This window comes from Taeniopygia guttata, chromosome 4 (assembly GCF_048771995.1).
Source record: "Taeniopygia guttata chromosome 4, bTaeGut7.mat, whole genome shotgun sequence".
In the NCBI taxonomy this organism is placed as follows: domain Eukaryota; kingdom Metazoa; phylum Chordata; class Aves; order Passeriformes; family Estrildidae; genus Taeniopygia; species Taeniopygia guttata.
In genome coordinates, this window is record NC_133028.1 from 39095835 (window position 1) to 39117204 (window position 21370).

The window sequence follows — 21370 nt, forward strand, 5'->3', positions numbered from 1 at the left end:
CCCTTTTGTTTCAATATTTAATTGCATTTCTTTCGGAATTACTAGGCAACCCACCCCCAGATGTGCAGTTTAAAGGTGATGTGCTTGCAGTGTGGTTTTCAGGATCTACTCCGTAGAGCACCATCATGTGATACTGGGGTAAGGTGGAGTTCAGCTTTAAGGGGGAGTCTCCAGCCTTCTTCACCAATCTTTAGGATCTGACTGGAGAAATACCAAAGGATCCTTCTCCTTTCCCTGCTCCTTCTCCATCCAGCCTCCTGGGCCAGCCTCTGAGCAGACCAAAGACGGGCAGAGCAGTTGCAAGGTGAGTTTCCCCTGTGGTTGCTTTTCTGTGGCTCTGGGTGGTTGTGTGCCAGTTAGGCTGGTGTTTGCCTGCTGTTTTAGGTGCAAGTGACAAAATCTAAGGGAGGATTAGGCTTCAGGTAGAACTTTCGTGCAGCTGGGTGAACCTTCAGCTTGGGCTGACAGCATTTTGTTTTTGCTTTTGATCAGCTCTGCTAGTTTTACTGTGCATTTCTATTCACCTCACAGTACTATATTTAACCCTTTTTGTCTGCTGGTGATAAACTTTTGAACAAAATCTCTCATAGAGAGTCGGGAGGGTGTGCATGGTAGAGGAGACTGCAATCAGCCAGAAGGGTCTGCAGAGCTATGGGCTTTCCCCATGCCTAGCCATCACTCAGTGGGGAGGGATCTCCTTCCTGAGTTGGGAGCTGGAGGTTTAGGAGACAAGGAACAGTGCAGCTGTCTGTGAGATTGAACTTCATGCCCCTCTGTTGTCTGGTCCATTTTGCGGAAGGACAGGAAAGAAGGACTCCTCGTCACTTGATGGCAGTGGGCTGGTTCCTAGACACCCTCTTGCACGCATCAGAGAGGTTACATCTCTGCTATGGGAAAGATGAGGGGAGAAGGAGCAGTAGCATTTTATGGTTTAGTTTGATATTTAATAAATAAGCAAGAGCAGAGCTCAGCTAAGCAAGTAGAAAAACCAAGAACATGAAACCCTGGATACCCAAATTGCTGGGGGCAGTTTGGTCCTGGCTGGTGAAAGAATTTGCCCGGCTCCCTCCTTGCAGGACACGGCTCCTCGCCTGCTCTTGCCATCATTCTATCAAGTCACAGGGCTAGAGTGCCCATCTCATGCTACAAGTGATGGTGGAGTTCATGACTAAATCCAGATGATTTTCAGACTATGATAAAGTTACACTGTGAGAATTAAGGAGCCCTGGCTTTTCACATCAGCCACACACTTTCCATTTGGGTAAAGCACCTACTTCTGGCTGTGACAGAAGTGATGCTTCAAGAGGTCCTGGGGGTGGAAATATCTTTATTAGACCCTAAAACAGGAGTTTTAGGAGACTAGGAGATCTGATAAATTTAGTTAGCAAAGGCCAGAAGGAGAGAGAGATAATACTCAGGTGCATACCTAGATGGCTTGAAAATCAGAGCAGTCAGACAGAGAAGCCTTTTGTCTGAAATCACTGCTGTTAACTCTCACAGTAAAATGTCACTCAGATGCAAGCTACGTTGCCTGTCAGTTTCATGTAGCCTTGTGTTGATTGAAAGAGCCAGAAGAGGTTCAGCAGGGGTTTGCTCCTGACAGCAGTGACAAGGCGTGGCATTGCCATGGTCATCCTTCGGCTGACCCTCAGGAGGAGCTGCAAGCCCAGCCCTCACACCCTGGCTCTGCCCTAGGGAGGAGGCAGCCCCATCTCTGGTGCCCAGCATGTGCCTGCTTAAAAGGGTGCCTGTCAGGAAGGGACAAAGACAATTCTTCTTTAGAGACTTACGTAGTACAGAGATTTATATCGAGTATCATTTAAGAACAAAAGCTCACCTATTCAGGGTAACTTCTCTTGAAGTACATTTTAGTGGGCAATGTTTTTACAGCTTTTCTGATAAATGCCATATGAAGTCGTGTTTGAAACCCACTTGCGTGAATTTTAAGTGGCATTACTTTTATTACCATAACCTAAGGTTAAATGAGTGATAAATTTAGCTCACAGGAGTGGGCAGAGAGAAAGTTCCAAATTCAGTATGGAATGTAGTGCCACTAATGATGCCCAGATTCAATGGCACTAATGGCAAGTTGAAGTAAAGGTGTGTCAGGTTATCAATTAAGGTTTTTAAATGGTTTATCAATTAATTTGATTTTATTTTTTAACTTGCCTTCTGAACACATATACTTGATTTTCAGATTTCTAGAATCCAAGGCCTTGCAAAGGGGTGGTTATTTAAGCATGCCTATTTCCCTTGCATGGCTAAAGATATTTTCTGCAGTGTTTAAAACTTGCCAAGTTTTGTCTTTTGTCTTATATTCTTCTTTCTTTGCTGCACAGCCCTGCTAGTTAAGATTAAAGTGTTCAGAGTTCCTGATTTATCTTTGACTCAGTGCCAGTGCTGTTGAGGGCACTTGGTTGCTCAACATCAAGTGTATGTGTTTTGGGAAAAAAAAAGCAGCAATTGAATCATTTTTCCACCCGTCACATTAGTCAGATGGGCTTTCCCCTCCTCCTCATGTGATGCTTGGATATAATTTCACTTAGAGCAGTTTAAGAAAGCAGACGTTTGCAGATTAAACTTGTGAAAATGAGATGTAAAACATAAAGTGGAGGCTGCGCTGGTGGAAGGGTGAAATTGCTTCCCGGCTCGCTCTTTCGTGCGACGGGCCGGGCAGGGCCCGTGTCCCCCCCGCTGGCCGTCCCGTGTCTCGGTCCTGCCCGCTGCCCCCCTGCGCAGCCCCGCGGGGCGGCTCCGCTGCCGCGGGCCGCGGGCGCGCCGCTCCGGCCGGGGCGGTGACCGGCCCTGCTGCTTCCCTTCTCCCCAGGTGCTGCGAGGGACATGCGGCACTGAGGAGCGGGCTCGGCCCGGGCTCCGCTGCGGGGCTGATGGGCGCGCTCTGAGCTCGGAGCGGTCTGCATGAAGGCGGCGGCGCCGAAGGTCGGCGGCGAGTTGGGAACAACATGAATACCTCGGTTGTCGCCCCGCTGGGAAATATTTCCGGGCACCTGAATTTTTCGGAGATGAACTCGCAGATCTTGCAGTTTGATGACGAAGATTGCCATGTGCCTTTGGCCATGGTCTTCACTTTGGCCTTGGCTTATGGGACTGTGATAATTCTGGGAGTCTCTGGGAATCTGGCCTTGATTGTCATTATTTTAAAACAAAAGGAGATGCGCAATGTTACCAACATCCTCATTGTCAACCTGTCGTTTTCTGATCTCCTAGTGACCATCATGTGTCTTCCTTTTACCTTTGTGTACACTTTAATGGACCACTGGATTTTTGGGGAGGCCATGTGCAAGTTGAACCCTTTTGTGCAATGTGCCTCCATCACTGTCTCGGTCTTTTCTTTGGTCCTGATTGCTATTGAGCGTCATCAGCTGATCATCAATCCCCGCGGCTGGAGGCCGAACAACAGACATGCCTACATGGGGATTGCTGCCATATGGATTTTAGCCACAGCTTCCTCCTTGCCTTTCCTGATCTACCATGTATTAACAGATGAGCCCTTCAGAAATGTAACATTTGATGAATATAAGGACAAATATGTATGCTTGGATCTGTTCCCCTGGGACACTGCCAGGCTTTCTTATACCACAACGCTTTTGGTGATTCAGTACTTTGGACCACTTTGTTTTATATTTATTTGCTACCTGAAGGTAAGATAGAATCCTCTTGCAATATGTACTTCGTTCTACCTGATGTTTGTTTATTCTTGCAAAGATGACCCTGGTAGGTTAATTTCTCCCATGTGTTTCTCTTTGTTGAATTTCCTGCAGATATACATACGGTTAAAAAAAAGGAACAACATGATGGACAAGATGAGAGACAGTAAGTACAGATCCTCTGAAACCAAAAGGATCAACATCATGCTGATATCAATAGTGGTTGCATTTGCAGTTTGCTGGCTGCCTCTCACCATCTTCAATATCGTGTTTGATTGGAATCATGAAATTCTGCCTGTTGCTACCTGCAGCCACAACCTGTTGTTCCTGATTTGCCACCTCACTGCCATGATCTCCACCTGTGTGAATCCCATCTTCTACGGGTTTCTCAATAAGAACTTCCAAAGGGACCTGCAGTTTTTTTTTCATTTTTGTCACTTCCACTCCCGTGAGGAGGATTATGAGACTATAGCCATGTCCACCATGCACACAGATGTTTCAAAAACCTCTTTAAGGCAGGCAAGCCCCATCGCATTTAAAAAAATAAATAGCGATGATGATGAAAAAATATAAAGTAATAAAAATTCTACATCAAGCTGCAAGAAGTGTGATTGCAGGTGAAGTGTGCCCAAGGACAAGCACAATTACATAACAAGTACAAAAAGGGTAATGTTTTTCTTCCTTTTCCAAGGAACTTTGATTGTTGTCACTTTGAAATTATGTGCTGTGCATTTTTGCCCCTTTTACTGCTTTAGTTCACAGAAGTTATATCTGAATTTTATTTTAAGACATAGTCAGACCTGCTACTACCTATGGTTTTCATCAGCCGTTTTTGTTCTGTTTTCTTTGTACAGTTCTGTGCTTCAGCACAAAGGTTTACTTATTGATTTTTTTCAAAGTAGTAGTTTTCAGGCATGTCTATTCATAACCATTAGAAACAATATGAACCAGAGGGGCACTGTCATTACAGAGGACATCCACCAAAGAATAAAACTAGGAAATTCTGATTTGAAGAGGAGTTTTTTTTTTTTTTTAATTCATCCTTTGATCAACATTAAAACCCTGTAAAATCAGTGTAGGTTTGCAAAAAAAAAAAAAAAAATCTGTTAAACCTATATAATATGTTTAAATGGGGACATACAGTTGTCTCATTCAAAGAGGCAATTTGGGCTGTAATCACTTAGTTTCAAAGACAGGATTAAGAAAGAAATTCTGTTCTCATTTACAAGAATAAAAGCCTACAGTAATTCCACAGAGCACAATGGGATAACTGATGCTTCAGCACAGCAAATGAAAACATAAATGGGGCTTCAGTCCCAAATGATTACAGCTGGTTTTAATAACACAGGCTTTTTAATTTAAAAAATCCAAAACCCATTTTTATCTGGCATCAGTGACAGGAGTTACTGTTACTGGGATGAAATGTACCATCTGTTCCGAGCCTGTGAACCATGTAAATTCTCCTTGAGACCTATGTCCAGAATCTAGAGGGAGATGGGACTGTTTGCTGTCTTGACAAGGTGAAATTCCATCCTCACAGGTGACAGAGAAATTCAGGTCTGGTATTAAAAAAGTAAGATTGAGCTACCTGAGACTTTTCATAGTAATTAGTGTTGATTTATATAAATTATATATAGCCTCATAATACTTTGTGCACCTTTGTGTTCAGGTGCAATGGCATAAACCTGGACAATCTCCAAGGCAAAGGATGGTTTAATCAAGACCTGCAAAATTTAAAAGAAGGGTATGAATATAGGTTAGGTATAATTGGTATGTTTAGCTTCCAAACTCACAGTTCCCACAGTTGGTTGAAGTGTGGAAACATTTGCCAAATATACACAATAGACCTCTGTTACTTCTTAAAATATATATTCTCTAATTAAACAAAATATTCGTGGCTAGATCCCAGTTGAGGGAAACCACATAACTTGAATGCTGTAAATGAAATTACAACAGTATCAGCCAGCTGAGGTTCTGTGTCATACAGTGTACTTTGCTATATCATCAATGTCTTTTTGAATAATCAGCTTTTTAAAATACAATATAGACCTGACTTTCTTTCAGCAAGGTCACTTTAAATCATTCTGGCATACAAGAGGGTCTTTAAAATGGATATAAATGTAAATGCAACATAAATGGAAATCTGATGTGATACATTTCTAAGCAAAAATATCTCAGGATGTTATGGTGAATTTCATATGTTCTAAATTTGACATAGATAAATGCCTAAAAAATTAAAATGATTTGGGTTGCTAGTACTTAAAAGTGAAACACCGTGCCTTGTGCTGGCTTATAAATAGTGTAGAATATTAAAGTAGCAATGTGTTCTTGTGCATTATAATTCCATGTATTTCTCTATTGGAAGATAATTTAATTTAAAAGGAGTTTTCTGTGCTTGAGAACAGAGACAGAATGTAGAAAATTAATTATAAGACAGAAGGTTCTTTCAGAGCTTTGGCCTTTTGTATTTTATGAGATTTCATTTTTCTTTGACTTTCTCCATGGAATATGTTGTTAATAACTTGACAGGGGTTTCCTGAAATTATTTCTCACTCACTTTGCAACAATTTCCATATTTCAAAGTATGTGTATTTTCACAATGAAATACCATGTACAAAAACAGCCATGGGGTTCTTTTTTTTATTAAGATTGTCACAGTGGGTTTTTCACATTACAAAAAGTCACTGTGAATTTTATGGCTTTTTCCCATTTTTTTTTTTAAAGCCCTTTCTTTCAATATAGTGCAAAAAGAAAATTCACACAGTTGAGAAACTTTCCACTTGGTTTGCTGGAAATTTTTGACCAATTAGGTGCTTCTACAGAGTAGGTGTAGAGGAACTTTAGAGGAACTTTAGAGTGCTCAGGGACCTGAACCAGGTGTGTCCTAAGATTTGGAAGTCTCCAGTGGGATAGCAATGTAATTCTTCATATGCCAGCATTTGTCCTGCTTGAGGTACAGCCTCAAATCATGCAGCTCACCTGACAGTGTGTCATGCCATCTCCTGAGAATGCATGTCAGGTGCTTTTTGCCCACCAGCACCTGATAAACAGGGTGAAATGTAAATGGGAACATGCTTATCCCTCTTAAGCTCAGGAGCCATTATTCCTCTGCACTGCTGTCCTAGGATCAGGCTTCTTATGTTTCCTCACTTCCCTGCCAGAAGTCTTTTTGAGCCTCTGCTGAGGATGCAGGTTAGTGCTTTGTCACACAAATAGCACAGGGCACACTGCCTGTAATGGCTGTGGAAATGAACACAGCGTAAGGACTGTTCTGCAGGAAAATGCATTTGGAGAATTTCAGAGGCAAAATCATGGCTCTTGTGAAGAATTTGTTATGAGAACAGAGATAAAAGTAGTCTCTCTGAGGTGCTGACCTAACATCTGTGGGGTGTAGCTCAGATCTACCAAGAGCAGTATTTTTGTCTTTGGTTTCATGACTTGATGCTGGAGTTCTCCAAAGCTTTCCCCTCCCAACAGCCAGCTGCAGTACTGATCCTCTTTTTAATTTTCAGAGCTCCAGAATGGCTTCTCCTCTATATGCTAAATTTCTTTACAGGATAAACTGACAGGTTTTGTGTTTCACTATAATTTTTCAATCATTTTGAATTGATATTTATTTCTTCTACGTGCTGTTTTGTCAAACATCCCAGACTTCAGCATGTGTTGATTCCTGTCTCAAAAACCTGAAGTTCCCTTTTATTCTTTCAGACTTGTAGAAAAGTTTTACTGACAGAAAAACAGAACAGTGAGTGATCTATAATGTATCTTATTATTTATGTGTCATACATTTCATGTCAAATCTCCAGCCTTAAATGACAAATGTAACTATTTAATAAGCATTAGTATTTGCTTCATTTGTCAGTTATTTTAGCATCTTAAACGTCACTTTGATTGGCCCCAAACATTTAACATTTCTGCATAATCTAAATAAATCAGCATATTTGTATATCATATTAATAAATGTCTGTGATCCCATTTTGTTTTTTTTTTTTTTTCAAAAAATGGTTGTGTCATTGTTACTATGTACAGTAATTCATGACTTTCACATCAACATTCTAAAAGGGTAATAAGAAAGGAAGTGATTAATTGACAATAAAACTTGCCTTTGGTAGGCTAAGAGAGGACTGGAAATTTAAAAATATATATCTATATATATAATCTACCCTGTCATTATGACCACATAAAGAGAAGATTTAAACCAGGAAAAGAAGTCAACGTGACAGAACCCCTAAGGGACTTGAGCTGATGCTGACTGCATCTCATCACTGATGAAGGTGTGAATGGCTAAGGGCTCATATATTCTGACTCTGTGGTCTTGAACTACAGTACCAGCTATTATTAATGGATCCTAAAGGCAAAATTTTATGCTGATTCATATTCAGACTGTAAATCAGTATATGTTTCAATCCAGGCCTGTATATTAAATTCTCATTTTGACCTCAGAGAAATGTTCTCAGATCAGTGAAACTGAGAACTTTTTTAAAGTTAACCATTTGCCTAGGCATTCTACTAAATAAAACGGTATTGCTGGCTGTAAGCTCACACTCTTTCCTAAAAATCAGATTTTGGTTATTGGCTTTTTATGGAAGTAAGTTAATGGCATATAGTTGTTTTTTTGGGGTTTTTTTGGGTGTTGTTCTTTTTTTTTTTTTTTTCCTGGATTCTTCTCTGGATTTTTTTTTTTCTGGGCCTCATAATGCTTCAGTTTAATGCTTTCCTTCCTACTTCTTTGTATCAAAGGATTTACCAAAGCAGTGCATAGAGAATGAAGACAATAAGGAGATTTTCTATCTTCTCTTCTTATTTTAAAGCATACAAAACAGTAAGAAACACAAGCTTAAATAACATCTCTGTTTGCAGCAGATTAATTCAGTTAAGTGGAAAGGGGAGAGGAATAATAATTATAACTAAATGATAAATTTTGTTGACAGTCATTTCTCAATTGAAGGATATATACAGCTCCAAGATCTACCATGTCCTCTTCATTCTTGTGTTCTTTAACATGTCATGTCTGTTTCCCTGAATTATTACTAATTAGCCAAGTCATTATTAAAGTTGATGTGAAAGAAAATTCTTCTATACAGGTTTTGCAGAATTTCAAATGCTTGAGTATAACATCCAAGATGAAAAAAATGTGATCAGCTTTGGCTCTTACACTTTAGTTAACCTGTAATCAGAAATAATTTCTATTCAGTATTTCTGCCCATGCATAACAGTGTTAATCGTCTGACTGAATTTGATATTTCAAATATTTGGGAGTGCATTCACAAGGACTAACTTCAACTTTCTTTCCTAGTCTCCAAGGGCACTCACAGCTGCACTACTCTGGTGCTATGCATTACCAAAATGTCTTTCCCTCAGTTGTCTATACAGCTGCTAAGTGGCAGGACTGCCATCTTCCAGGGCAACACTGGGCCTGGGCTACTGCCTCCCTTCCTCCATCTTCCATGGAGCTTCTGTTATCACTTTGTATTTCATCCCCTTGCTAGCTGCTTTCTGAGGAAGCTGTAGAAATTTTTACTCTGATTTTTTTTAAAGTGCCTGAGTATATGCTAAAATTCAGTTCTATTCAGGACAGTGCTTTAAATAGTTTCTTTCATTAAAATTATCTTCCGGCAAGTGTTTCATAGGCAAGTTTCTCAAAATTTAGAAGTATGTAATTTACAAAGCCTGTGGAGGAAGTATGTCCATACAGAACATCCAGCTCATTGCAGCAAAACTGACAGCACACACTGTCTTGTGTTTTTCAAATAGCTGAATTGATGATGTAGTTATTTATCATAGGTCCGGCTTAGTTGCAAGAATTTACTCCAGGTAAAAACATATTTGAAAGTGCTGCACAGGAGATGCTCTGCATGGTTAACTAGCATGCTACAAATTATGCAACATTTCAGATATAAAGGGAAATAGAGTTTGGAAGAGATACAAAAAGCAGAAGATCTAGGTGAAGTCTTGATGCCTTCTGTCAGATGCAAAAAGACTCAAAGGGAGAATCAGATAGTTATTTATTTATTTGTATTATTTATTTATTTATTTTGGGGACCCAACAGGCTGACAGGTAAATGTTTTTTTGAGCAAAGCAGTGGTCAAAGAAGTATATATGATAAACAGGTTCTCTGCTCCCATTTCCAGAAAAAGAATATGGATGTTTATAAATGACTCTTAAAATGCATTTTTTAATACTGTTTATCTTGGATTAATATAAATTGCTTGTTGAAACAAAGGAAATGAAATGGTTTTGGCACAGTCGAAAAATAACAGCTTTTCATTGAACCCACCTACTGCACACGAGTCCATTTGCTGCTTCTTCTGTACAACATGGAGAAGGTCTGTTTATGGCAGAAGGAGTAACCTGACCAACAAAGCCCTCCTTGTCTCTCTTGGCTCATATCCACACTGATACTGTGCTGCTGTTTTTCCCTTTGCAATCTTCCCCTCTGCCCCAGCCTCTCCCAAGCAATGAAACTCTCCCAAGTTTTTATTATTCTGTTTATGTTGTTTCTTAATAAAAGCTGTCTGTGAAAACGTGTCCTTGAAAGATCCTATTCACTTTGTGCTTGAACATATGGGTGAGAGGCCATATAGGGCCTGCAGAAATGTGACTGGCAATGTGAAGATGTTTCAGGCAATAGAGAAGTTGAAAATGTAGTTGTTGCATACTGTTATTCAGCCATTTTCATTTAAAGCTGTTTTTATCATTTTAATTAATGTAATCTAAATGTCAGCTTAGCTTACACATCTAGAGTAAACTTTCTTTTGGTGATCAACCACCAGGACATTCAGAGACACTGGGTAATCCACTTTGTATCCTTACCTAGCCTTGCAGCCTCTCACTTGCCTATAAGCTTCACATTGTTTGTACTATACTTGAAGATATATATGGAAAAGTCTTCACTTCTTTCTCTTGAAGACTAGTAAAAGTTGTATAATTAAGAGATATAAAAGACAGGACAGGATTACCTTCTCTGATTTTTATTTCCATTATTATTGTGACTGTAAGGTTTGAGGGTCTTCAATTCAGCTTTGAATTATTATCAGTTTGGGCACAGTGATTGTCACCTGGATGTCAGTCACCATGCTGATATGCCTGTAGTTAGACAGGTGAAGTAAAAGCCTTAAAGCCTCACCTAAAACACTGGAGGGTTAATGAAAAGTCTCCCATTGACTTAAATCAGCTTTGGGTAAGGTACTTCTTTTAAGTGGCACTAAGGTGCAATACATGTCTGAACATCTGCATTAGTCCAAGGGACATATTAAAAAGTCATGTTCAGCTGCTTCTTACAGTATGGTTATCCTCTTAAGTTCTTCCGTGAGTTTTATTCTGATGTATTTTCTTGACACAATTGCGAGTTAAATGTGTCCACTGAGCTGCCTGGCTTACTGATTTAAGCCAATTTGCTTCACAGAAAATTGGAGAGGGTACTAACAATTCATCACTAGCAAAAGTGTGGGCTTTTTTTGATGATGATGATGATGATGATGATTACTACTACTGCTGCTTTTTTCATCTTGTAAAAAAAAATCAACCCAAAAATGATCACTTACAGCCAGACAGCATAGGTTAGTTTACATTTGAAATTCACTTCAGGCAGTAAGGAATCTCAGAATGCAGCACAGGCTGTGCATTTACCTGGTAGAGGTGCACCTTAAGCAGGAACATAAGCAGTCATGAATAAAACCACTGCAAGCCATTTCTTAAAACCAAAAAAACAACTGTCTTCAGAATTAGATAAGGGCACATTTAAGTCAACATACAGAAACTTGAATTCAAGTATTAATGATTTTTGTAGTGGAATTTATACATTCAGATAACCAAGTGACTTCATGAAATTATAAAGCCTGAGCCTGGTCTCATTCCTATTAGTCAAATGCTGCAGAAACATCTCTGATATTGTTCAGAAGTTTATCATATGGATAAGGTAGGTAAATGAGATCAATCTCTGAAGCTGTCAGATTGATTTTTTAGACTCATAGATTTTATCTTGCCTAGGATTAGGGTGACATAAGGAAATTAAATACCTTAGCTTTTGAATTCCTTGATGATTTTCACTCAGTCCCAACAGATTTGCTGAAGCTTTGCGAGAGTGAAATGGTATTGGATAAACTGAGTACCTGTAATTTAAATAAGGTTGTTCTTTTAAGCAGGACATACACATTATAGGTGTTAGCATCTGAAGTCTTAAATTCTACACAGTAGAATATAGATATACATGTTTACTATCATTTATAGAAGCATGTTAAGAGTCTGACTTCAAGTGAATTTTATAAATTTACATAAAACCCTTAACCTTTAGCCATTCTTATGTTTAAACCATGTTGGTAGAATAAACAAACCAAGCAGTGCTGACTGTGGAATTTATTTTAGCAAGAGGGTTTTGGTTTCTCTGCCCCTGGGACCCTGTGTGAGGATCAGCACCTGCCTGGGAGACATGGGATATAACTCACTAAGTGAGGCAAAGGCATCTTTGCCAGCAGGATATCTGACTTCCTAAGAAGGGCTTTAAACTGGGAGGGATGTGAGATGAAGACCAAATGAAGGCCAGCAGCCTGTGAGGGAGTGAGGGACAGTGGTAGGGCCTAGCAAAGGGCATAGAGTGGTGTGAGTGAAGGCAAACAACCACAGTAAAGAGCTTCAGTGGCCTTAAGCATTTTTAGGAAGCAAGGAAACGCCTACAAGACCCCAAATTGGGAAAAATTCCCTGATCCTTTCTGGGAAATGACATGTCCAAGTGTCTTTGAAGTGCCTGTACACAAATATATGCAGAATGGGAAATAAATGTGAGTAAGCAGAGAAATGTATGGGATTGCAGGGCTGTGGCCTTGTTAGGACCGTGGCAATGTAGTGGGATGGTTCCCAGGACTGAAATAATGCAGTGGAGAGATCCAGACCCTTTAGGAAGGACAGGATGGGATGACAAAGGGCTGGAGTTGCCCTTTAGGGCTCCCTTTTGGGAGAGAGCAGTTAGAGTAAACAGAGCCCTTCTGAAGATGGATGAGGAGCCTGCTGAGAACTTATGGGAGGGGATTAAACAACAAACCAGTGTGGATGACATTGTAGGGAGTGTCTGCTACAGGCTGCCTGATCAGGGAAGCAGTAGATGCAGTTGATGATGCCAGAAGAAGCTTCATGTTCATAGACAGGCCCTGATCCTTGTGGTAGACTTAACCACCCTGATAAAACTGCAGGCCTTTTAGAAATCCAGGAAGTTCCTGGAAAGCACTGGTGAAAATTTCATGATGGAGATGACTGAGAAATAGGTGAGAAGATCTGATAGACCTCACACTTGCAAATAAGGAAGAGCTTGTCAGGGATGTGACAACCGAAGGCAGTAGTAGTTTCAGTGACAGTGGAGTTTAGACTTCTAAAAGAACAGAGCAAGGCAAACAGCAAAATCACAGCCCTGAACATTAGGAGAGCAAAATTTGGCCTCTTCATGGATTTACCTGAAAGAGTCCCATAGGATAAGGCTATGGAGGGAAGTGGGGACCAAGCTGGCTGTATGATATTGAGGATCATCTCTTTGAAGCTCGAGAACAGTCCATCCCAATGAACAAGAAGTTAAGCAATAATGCCACAAGGCCTTTGTGGATGAGCAAGGAGCTCCTAGGAACACTCAACCATGAAAAGCAAGCATACAGAATGGGGAGAAAATTATAGGTGTCAGAAGAGGAACATAGAAACAACTCTTGAGGATGCAATGATAGGATTAGGAAGGGCAAAGCTCAACAGTAGTTGAGCCTGGTGAGGGAACAAGGCAACATGAAAGGCAGCAGGATGGGCTTCTGTAAGTTCACAAGCAGCAAACTATGTGGGTCTGCTGCTAAGTGGGGTAGGGGCCCAGTGTAGCAGGACATTGAAGGGGCTGAGGTACTGAATTTTTTCTTTCCTTTCTCTTCATTACTATGACAAGCCTTCAGAAATCCCAGGACCTGGAGACCAGAGGGAAAAGCAAGAACAAGGAAGGCATAAACTTGGTAGAAAAGGATCAGATTAGGGAATACTTAAACTACTTGACATAAATAAATAAATCCACTGGATCTGGATGCAGCCTTTCTTCACAGTTATTGAACAACAGATTCTGAAAACCATTGATCCTGAAAACCATTTCCAGGTTCATGAAGGACAGGAAGGTGATCAGGAGTAGTCAGCATGGGTTCTTAAATGGGAAGTCATACTTAACCAACTTAACCAACCTTCTATGAAGACAATTATCTTACCAAGCAAACTACTAGTGTGGTAGATGAGGGGAGAGCAGTGGATATTGTCTACCTTGACTTCAGTGAGTGCATATTTAAGTTTGAACAGCAGCCTCATTCTCTGAAAAAGCAAACATTTACTTTGCAAATGTTTCAATACTGACACATTGTCATGTATGGCTTTTATTAACCCACTAAAGAAGATCCAAGTAACCTTTCATACAAAAGTATTGCCATTTGCTTCACTCTGTTGACTAAATCTGTGGGCCAAGAACAGGCCATGGAGACATGGAATCTGAATGCTAATAATTTTGGTATTTAGAATAATCTGTAGTAGGAAATGTATGACAATTATCAGTTCCTAGGCTAAGCTTTAGTACATGTGTTTGTCAAAATTTGTGTTTGGGGCATTTTTATTTTTTAAATAAAACAGAATTATTTGAGTAGTAAAATCCTGTTTAGCATGGTTCCTGTGTTAGACAGGCAACTTGTTATTGAAAGTGCTGATAGTACAAACTATTCTTTTGCCACTCTAGAGCTGAATGAATTGGAAAGAGTGCTGATTGCTCTAAAATACTTTGCTTACTAGGTATGATACACTTTTTTAAAAAAAGCTACAGATGAAGCAATGATTCTGATGATGATTTATGCCATGTTGCTAGTTTTAAATTAAAGTCACAAGCCTTATTCATTCATTTTAATTAAAAATTGGTGCTAGCCCTGTCACACGGGGTATTACCATTTGATTTCTTGGATGGTGTTCTTAGAAATGTAGTGCTGTTTGTACAAATAGGCAAAAAAAAAAAAAAAAAAAAAAGAGCCAGACAAAACCTCTCTGCTCAGAACATGTATTTTTATATTATTTCTTAAACCATACCCTCTCCCCTTCAAACACCACTCCAACCAGTGTTTTTAGTTCAGGGCAGCACAGAGACAGTTTTGATGCCTTAAAAATCTCATTGAAGGCTTCCACTGTTACTGACCCTATCTGAAAGCTATGCTGATTTTTCAGTGCTCTCTGGAAGCAGATCCCTGCTAACAGGAGTTTTTAATTATGCTTTAGAGTATTCTGCTACTGTGCCCTATAGTTAGCCAGAATTCAAGATCATATGAAGCTGCTTTGATTAGACAGAAGCTGAGATAAACATGTTCTTTATGCAATGCTATTTAAAAGCACCTTTTATACAGTGCTGTTTCCAGAACAACAGGAAGACAAGTTCCAAGTGAGCCTGGGTTTAAGAAGTTCAATCTCTGCTTCCTTTAAGTGTTCTGTTTGCAACTATTTACACTGACCCTCTGTATTCATATTGCAAGCAGCCACTGCTGGGTCCACTGAAATGACAATCACACAGAGCTCCTGTAGGTATGGTACAGCATTAAGCAATCCCTCTCCCCACCTTTCTCTCTTCCCACACCTACGCATCACAAGCACTTGTCAGACTAAAAGGTAAACTAAGCTGTGGTATAGAGCCAGCTTAAGAATAATAAATCTAACAATGAAGAAGGAATTTGAATGGGGAATTGGTCCCATTTGTCAGCTGGTTACACAAATGCTTGTTCTGGTGTGAAGGCAGAGGTTGGTGGGAGGAATGAGTGAATGTCTAAAGATGGGAACACACAGTGCTTGGGCTGGCATGGCCGCATAGATATATTTTTCAAACTGCATGCGAACTTTTTAATGAGGACAATACTTCTTAATCCATCAGTGTTAACTCTGATCTGCTATGAAGTCAACCATTTTGGGTGGCCCCCGTTGTGTGAGCCGCTGGCTTTGCCATGTTTTTGTTTTTGCCATAAACAAAAAGGCTTGGTTGGACTTTGTCTAGATCTTGAGTACTTGCTGCTTTAAAGCAGCCTTCTCTTGGCTTAGGATTTAAGCTTTGCATTCTGACAACCATTTTTGCTTTTCCATAAACATCTTTCATGCACACTGTGCTGTAGAAGCTGTTAAATCTTTTCCAAGAAATATAATAATCATGAAAGTATGCATTTTCTAGTAAACTCTAGAACCATATGCAGTGATTAGTGGCATGAGTCTTTGTATTCCAAAACCTGGTATTTCTTTCTTTTCTTCATCTGGAAACTTTGTGGAAGAGACAGATCGTTGCCGGGCTACATCCAATGAGAAAAGAAAGAGTTGCGCAATTGAGTGAAAACTGAATTCAAGAAATTGCTGTGGTCAAGATTCCATTGATTCTATGTTTCTATGACTAGGCTAAGCAATGCCACTAGACCTGATATTTGAGCTTTTTCCAAGCATATTTTGGTATGCCAGTAGGTTCAAACTGTTTTGCTAAAATCAATTACTTTTACCAGCAATTACTGTGTTGAATCACTTTGAACTTCAATTTCCAACTCACTTTTAAAGTTTTGACTTAGAAAGAATTGCCTTGATTCAGTTAAGCTTGACTTATGAAACCATGTATGACTCAGCCTGTATGCTCCCTTGTAAAGTGCTCAGAGACTGTGATATGTAATATTCATAAAATGAGAGAGCTTATTTACTGTGTCCACTGAAGCTCATTTGCGTCAAATATTTGAGTTTGAACAGCAGCATTTTTTGAAAGAAAGAAATAAGAACTAAGATGTGAAATGTGAAATTGTTTTAACTAGAGTTTTAACTGGTCCCTAAGATATACTTGTGCACTTTAAATTAATATCCAGTTTTGAGATCTTTTAACTGAGTGTATTAGCAAACATATATCTGGTTTCCACATTACAACATTTGCATATACCTGTGTAATAAATACACATAAACCCACTGTTAGACATACTAGAAAGATTACTTTGAATAAAGTGGCTGAATTAAAAATCTAGAGGTTTTTAGAATATTGTAACTTATTGACTTATAGCCTGGTATTTTGACTAACTGTTACAGTGATTGATGAGGGCATTGGCTAACCAAACACCGCCCAAAGCTGCAGCCACCTCACTGGCCAGGACCTGAAGGACTGTGGGGTTCAAACCAATGAAAGCATTCAGATCAGGTGTTTCAAATGCCCTATATAAGTGAGGGGTTGGGAGCTAAAAGCTCTCTGTGCCGCAGGAACATCAGGGTGAGTGGTCTGTGTCTCCTGTGCCTCTCCCCCCACACATGAGCTAACAACTAACAGCCTTTTCCTCAGTAAGTTTGCTTTCATAAGATGGATATAAACTCTGGGAGATCAAAATGGAGTTCCTCTCTGGGTTCACTATGCATTTTGCCAGAGGAAAGGGTAGTAGGAGGTGCTGATTTTCCTTTGTGTTCCAGGCCTATTGGTATTTTGCTAACACTGACGTACTCCTGGGTGTTCTTATTTTGTTCTGTGGCGTTTGTTTCATGACTTTTCTTCTGCTCTATTTCTTTTTTAAAATATATTACTCTGTCTGGCCATCCTTTCAGATGATCTTTCCAGGTCTCTCACTTAAAACATGCAAAGAATTTGATGGCCAGTTTTCTAAAATCTAAGATTTTTGTTACTGTCATGAAAAGGTAACTGTGTCGGAATCATACACTATATGAAATGAACCCAACATACTATAACATAACTTTTTAATAGTAGAAATTGATTGTCATCACTAGCCATTCATATTACAGTCTTAGGTTTTTCTCTGATGATTCTCTTTGGCAGCTTCTTAGAATTGCTTTGAATTTATAATTTGTGATGCTGGGAGTTTTAAATGTAATACTAGGTTACATTTGATTGACTCAGTATTAAATATCAAGGCCCTGCTGTGAGGCCTACAGAAATCCATAGGAAAAAAAATGTATTGCAATATAATGTGTGCATTCTTTACTGCATTGAACATTCATGGAGTTGCTGCATATGAGCTATGCATTTTCTTGTGTCCTGATTATTTCAAAAAGCCTGCTCAGAACTCTGCTACTCCCTTTCAATGAAAATTAGTGCACAGCCCTGCAGATTCCTGGATTCAGGGTTTTGGACGAAATCTTCATCTGCCTTCCCCCAGACAAATCTGGGAAGCTAGGAGGTAATTCCAACTGCTGAGAAAGCTGCTCAAGAGACTTACAGGTCTTTCTAACTTGCAGAATTTTATATATATATGTGTGTATATATATATATGATGTAATGGACAGAATGCATAGAGGAAATGGCAAGTTCTCCAAGGGACAGGGTATCTACACAGACAGCCTGCCTTTGAAGTAATGGCTCTTTTGGAAAATCTTTCTTCATGAACCTGAAAGAAATGCTTCTATATTCAAGATGAGTAAGGTCAATCTGCCAGGGCAAGTGCTCAACCCATGAAGCCCCCTTTACAGCAATCCTGTCCAAAAGAAGGCAAAAGAAAATCAAAAGTCAATGAAGGTGAAAAACAATAAGAAGCTGGTAGAGCACTGAGGATAAAAATGTAGCTTTGGCAACAAAGTTGCTGGTTTAGTGCCAATGTTCTTTTTGACTATGGGTTAGAGAGAGAAACAACGTTTGCAGCTCTCTCCCTTCCAGGCACCAGATTGCTAAGAGAGGCAACAAAGCTTGCAAATGCTTTGGTAAAGTTCCAGTGTGGTGAATGGATGAGGAAAATGTGTAATAGCTTCACTGAACACTGAAATTGGAGTTGAAATAATAGCATATCCTGTTTGTTTTTTGTTCCCCCCCCCCCCCCCCCCCGCAAGATCGAACAGAAAAGTCAGTTCAAGGAAATACATGGTTTGGGTTGTAAGTGAACACCAGTTCTGAACTTTGTAAAAAAATGTATCCTGTTAAGGTTTATAAAAAGTTTTAAAATATTTTTTTCTCATAATCATGATAAAATTTGCTGTAAAATGCTATTGTGAGATAAGAAAATTACATACTGCCATTAAATTATTTGTTTCAGCTTTTTTTTTTTTTCCCAAATAAAACATAGCATTTTGATCAGACTATGAAATTAAGCACTAAGAGGCACCTAAAATTCTCCCCTTCCCTCTGGGAAAAAAAAAAAAACCAAAAAACATGTTGGCTGCAAAAAGCCAAATTTTATTAATTACATGGCTCCAAATAAATGACATTTTGTGGGTTTTGGTACTTTATAAAGTACCACTGATAGAACTTCTCCAGTTATTACACACCTTCATAACATCTTAGATGTTACATGTGACTTCACAGTAAATTACAACTCTTTCAATGTAATTGAAAACCTTTTATCTTCTTCCATAATTTTGTAAGGTCCCTTTAGAATAATTCCATAGAGAATGGGACTGGAGAATTAGAAAAGACTATGGAATGTCTGCAACACTTTTTACCTTCTCTTCTTAAAGGAGGTAGTAACTTAAGTGAAAAATGGCATAACTGGAGGCACTGCAAAGGAAAAATTGTAGGGAAGCTTGGGAACATAACTTTTAGACCAGATTAAAGTTAGAAACTGTAATAATATTTGTTGCTTTAAATAGTAAGTTTGCAAATTGTCTAAGGTCAATATGACTTCAGAAAAATCAGAAAAGAAATCCTACATCTTCACTTTTTAAAAACATAAGATGAATATTAGAGAAATTCATTACTCCCATACAACTGCTATTTATCTTTTCAGTAATTAGCTCCTATCTTTGTACATTTTTCCACATTAGTTCTCACCACACACAGAGGTCACGTTCTTTTCTGTGATTTTTCACAGAAACACCAAAGTACACTATCCACTGTACTTATTCTCTGGTACTATGTGTATTAGAGTGTTTATTTGAGGAAGAATAAGCAGAGAGATGTGTGGGTGATAGCTTTGTTATTGTAGAAAGACTAAGCTTGAGAAATAAGCAGTAGTCACTATGGCAATGAACTTAAATCACCATGTACCAATGTAAGGTTTTTAAATTCAGTTTTTCTTTTTTCCTTTTTTTTAATTCAATGTAACATACAAACAATGAAGGAAAAAGTGAGTGTTGATTTACAGTTGAATTGTTCTAACTACACCAAGCTCAATGCACAGATCATGGGTTACTGGAAAATGAAGAAAAACTGAAACAGAAGGGGCAAGTAAACAAATGAGAGGAAGGAATGAGAAAGAATAAATGCATAATACTTTATCAGACTTTCTTGACAATATTACTGTTGCTATAAGCTTTAAACTAAAATTTTTCAGCAGATACTTAACAGCTGACTTCACTTTGCAGAAATTAAATGCACTTTTCTACTCATGGCTTAGTTTCAGGCATATGACTGAATGTCATAACTCATCCACTGAAAGCTAGGACAGTGTGTTTGGGCTGTTCATAGGACTACTGGTAAGCTTTCAGCTATTTAATAAAGTATTCAGTTGGAGGAAAGCCACTGACAGGATGTGTACAAAATATGCATGTTCTGTCTTAAAAGCTGAGCTATGGTAATAATGAATTTTTAGTGGAACAACACTATCAATCACTAGTCAGTAAAATAAAGGTGATTATATGATTTTATGAATCTTCATATATGCATATGTACAAGTGTGTGTGGATGTAGACAGAGATTAGATAGAGATATAGACAGATATACACACACAATGTTATAGGAGAGTTTTTCTTGTTTTCTTTTACATTAATAACCATGAACACATAAGCCTGTAATGCAATGCTGTATACAGATATTCTCTGATTACACTGCCATTGTAAAAATTTCCCAAGATTGATTTTCAAACCATACAATTCTTACTACTTACTCTTTTAGGAAACTGAATGCACTTCAGGTCCAAGGCTAGTTTACTGCATCTCATTTAAATTTGACCATACCTATTGCTAGCATTTATATTTGTTAAACAATGAAAAAAACTGCAATATAAGATTCCTAACAATGCAGCTTCCCAAGCTGTTATGCTTTCCTTTTGCATCTTTCAGGACTGTACAATACTAGAAGAGACCACCTGGGATATCTATTCAAGTCCTCTGCCATAGCAGAGTTGTTCTTTGTTCTACATGTGAGACTTCCTGTTGATTTCGTAGGAACAAATTTCTGTGGCTGTTATAAATTAAACAGTTTAGTCAAAAGCACTAGAGGTAATCAAAAGTAGCTATGAGATAACAAATTCCTTTTGTATTACCAAAAATTTAATTTCTTTGTCAGCTGAAAAGGGAAAAAACCCTAGATTAAGCATTATAAACATTGTAGCTTGTTCCTACAAGTGATACAAATCCTTAGTTTTACAATACTGGAAGTTCTTCCTCATTTTTTTAATGGAGAGAGAGAACCAGACTATGCTGAATATGTATATGTGTGTGGAATTAAATGTAGCAGACTGAAGAAAATATGAACTTTTCGGTCCATTGCTGAAATTCTGATACTAACAAATGGGGATTTGTCATTGTTCCAAATGCAGCTCTTACAACATTTTGTAAGATCAAGCTCTCTAATAAAATCTAACATAGCAATTAGTAACCACATTGCCAGTGATCTGCTGGAAGGCATTTAGATGCCACAGTAATGCTATAATCAGCACTCAAAAAGAACAGCTATGAAGAATATATAATTTAGTTAAATTGAGGGAAGTGCATATTTTTATAGTATTACTTTCTGCTTAGACTTAAATGATTATTTATAGAATCAGGACTGTCAGTTACTAAA

The 21370-nt window shown here is 38.7% G+C and overlaps 1 protein-coding gene across 1 annotated transcript; it reads left to right on the top strand.

The window, feature by feature from the left end:
- Positions 1-10194, top strand: NPY1R (neuropeptide Y receptor Y1). Its single transcript, XM_002199024.6, has 3 exons — positions 1-304; positions 2828-3662; positions 3783-10194. The coding sequence occupies exons 2-3, from the start codon at positions 2964-2966 to the stop codon at positions 4239-4241; spliced, it is 1158 nt and encodes a 385-aa protein (XP_002199060.1). The 5' UTR covers positions 1-304; positions 2828-2963; the 3' UTR covers positions 4242-10194.
- Positions 10195-21370: the final 11176 nt, after the last annotated feature.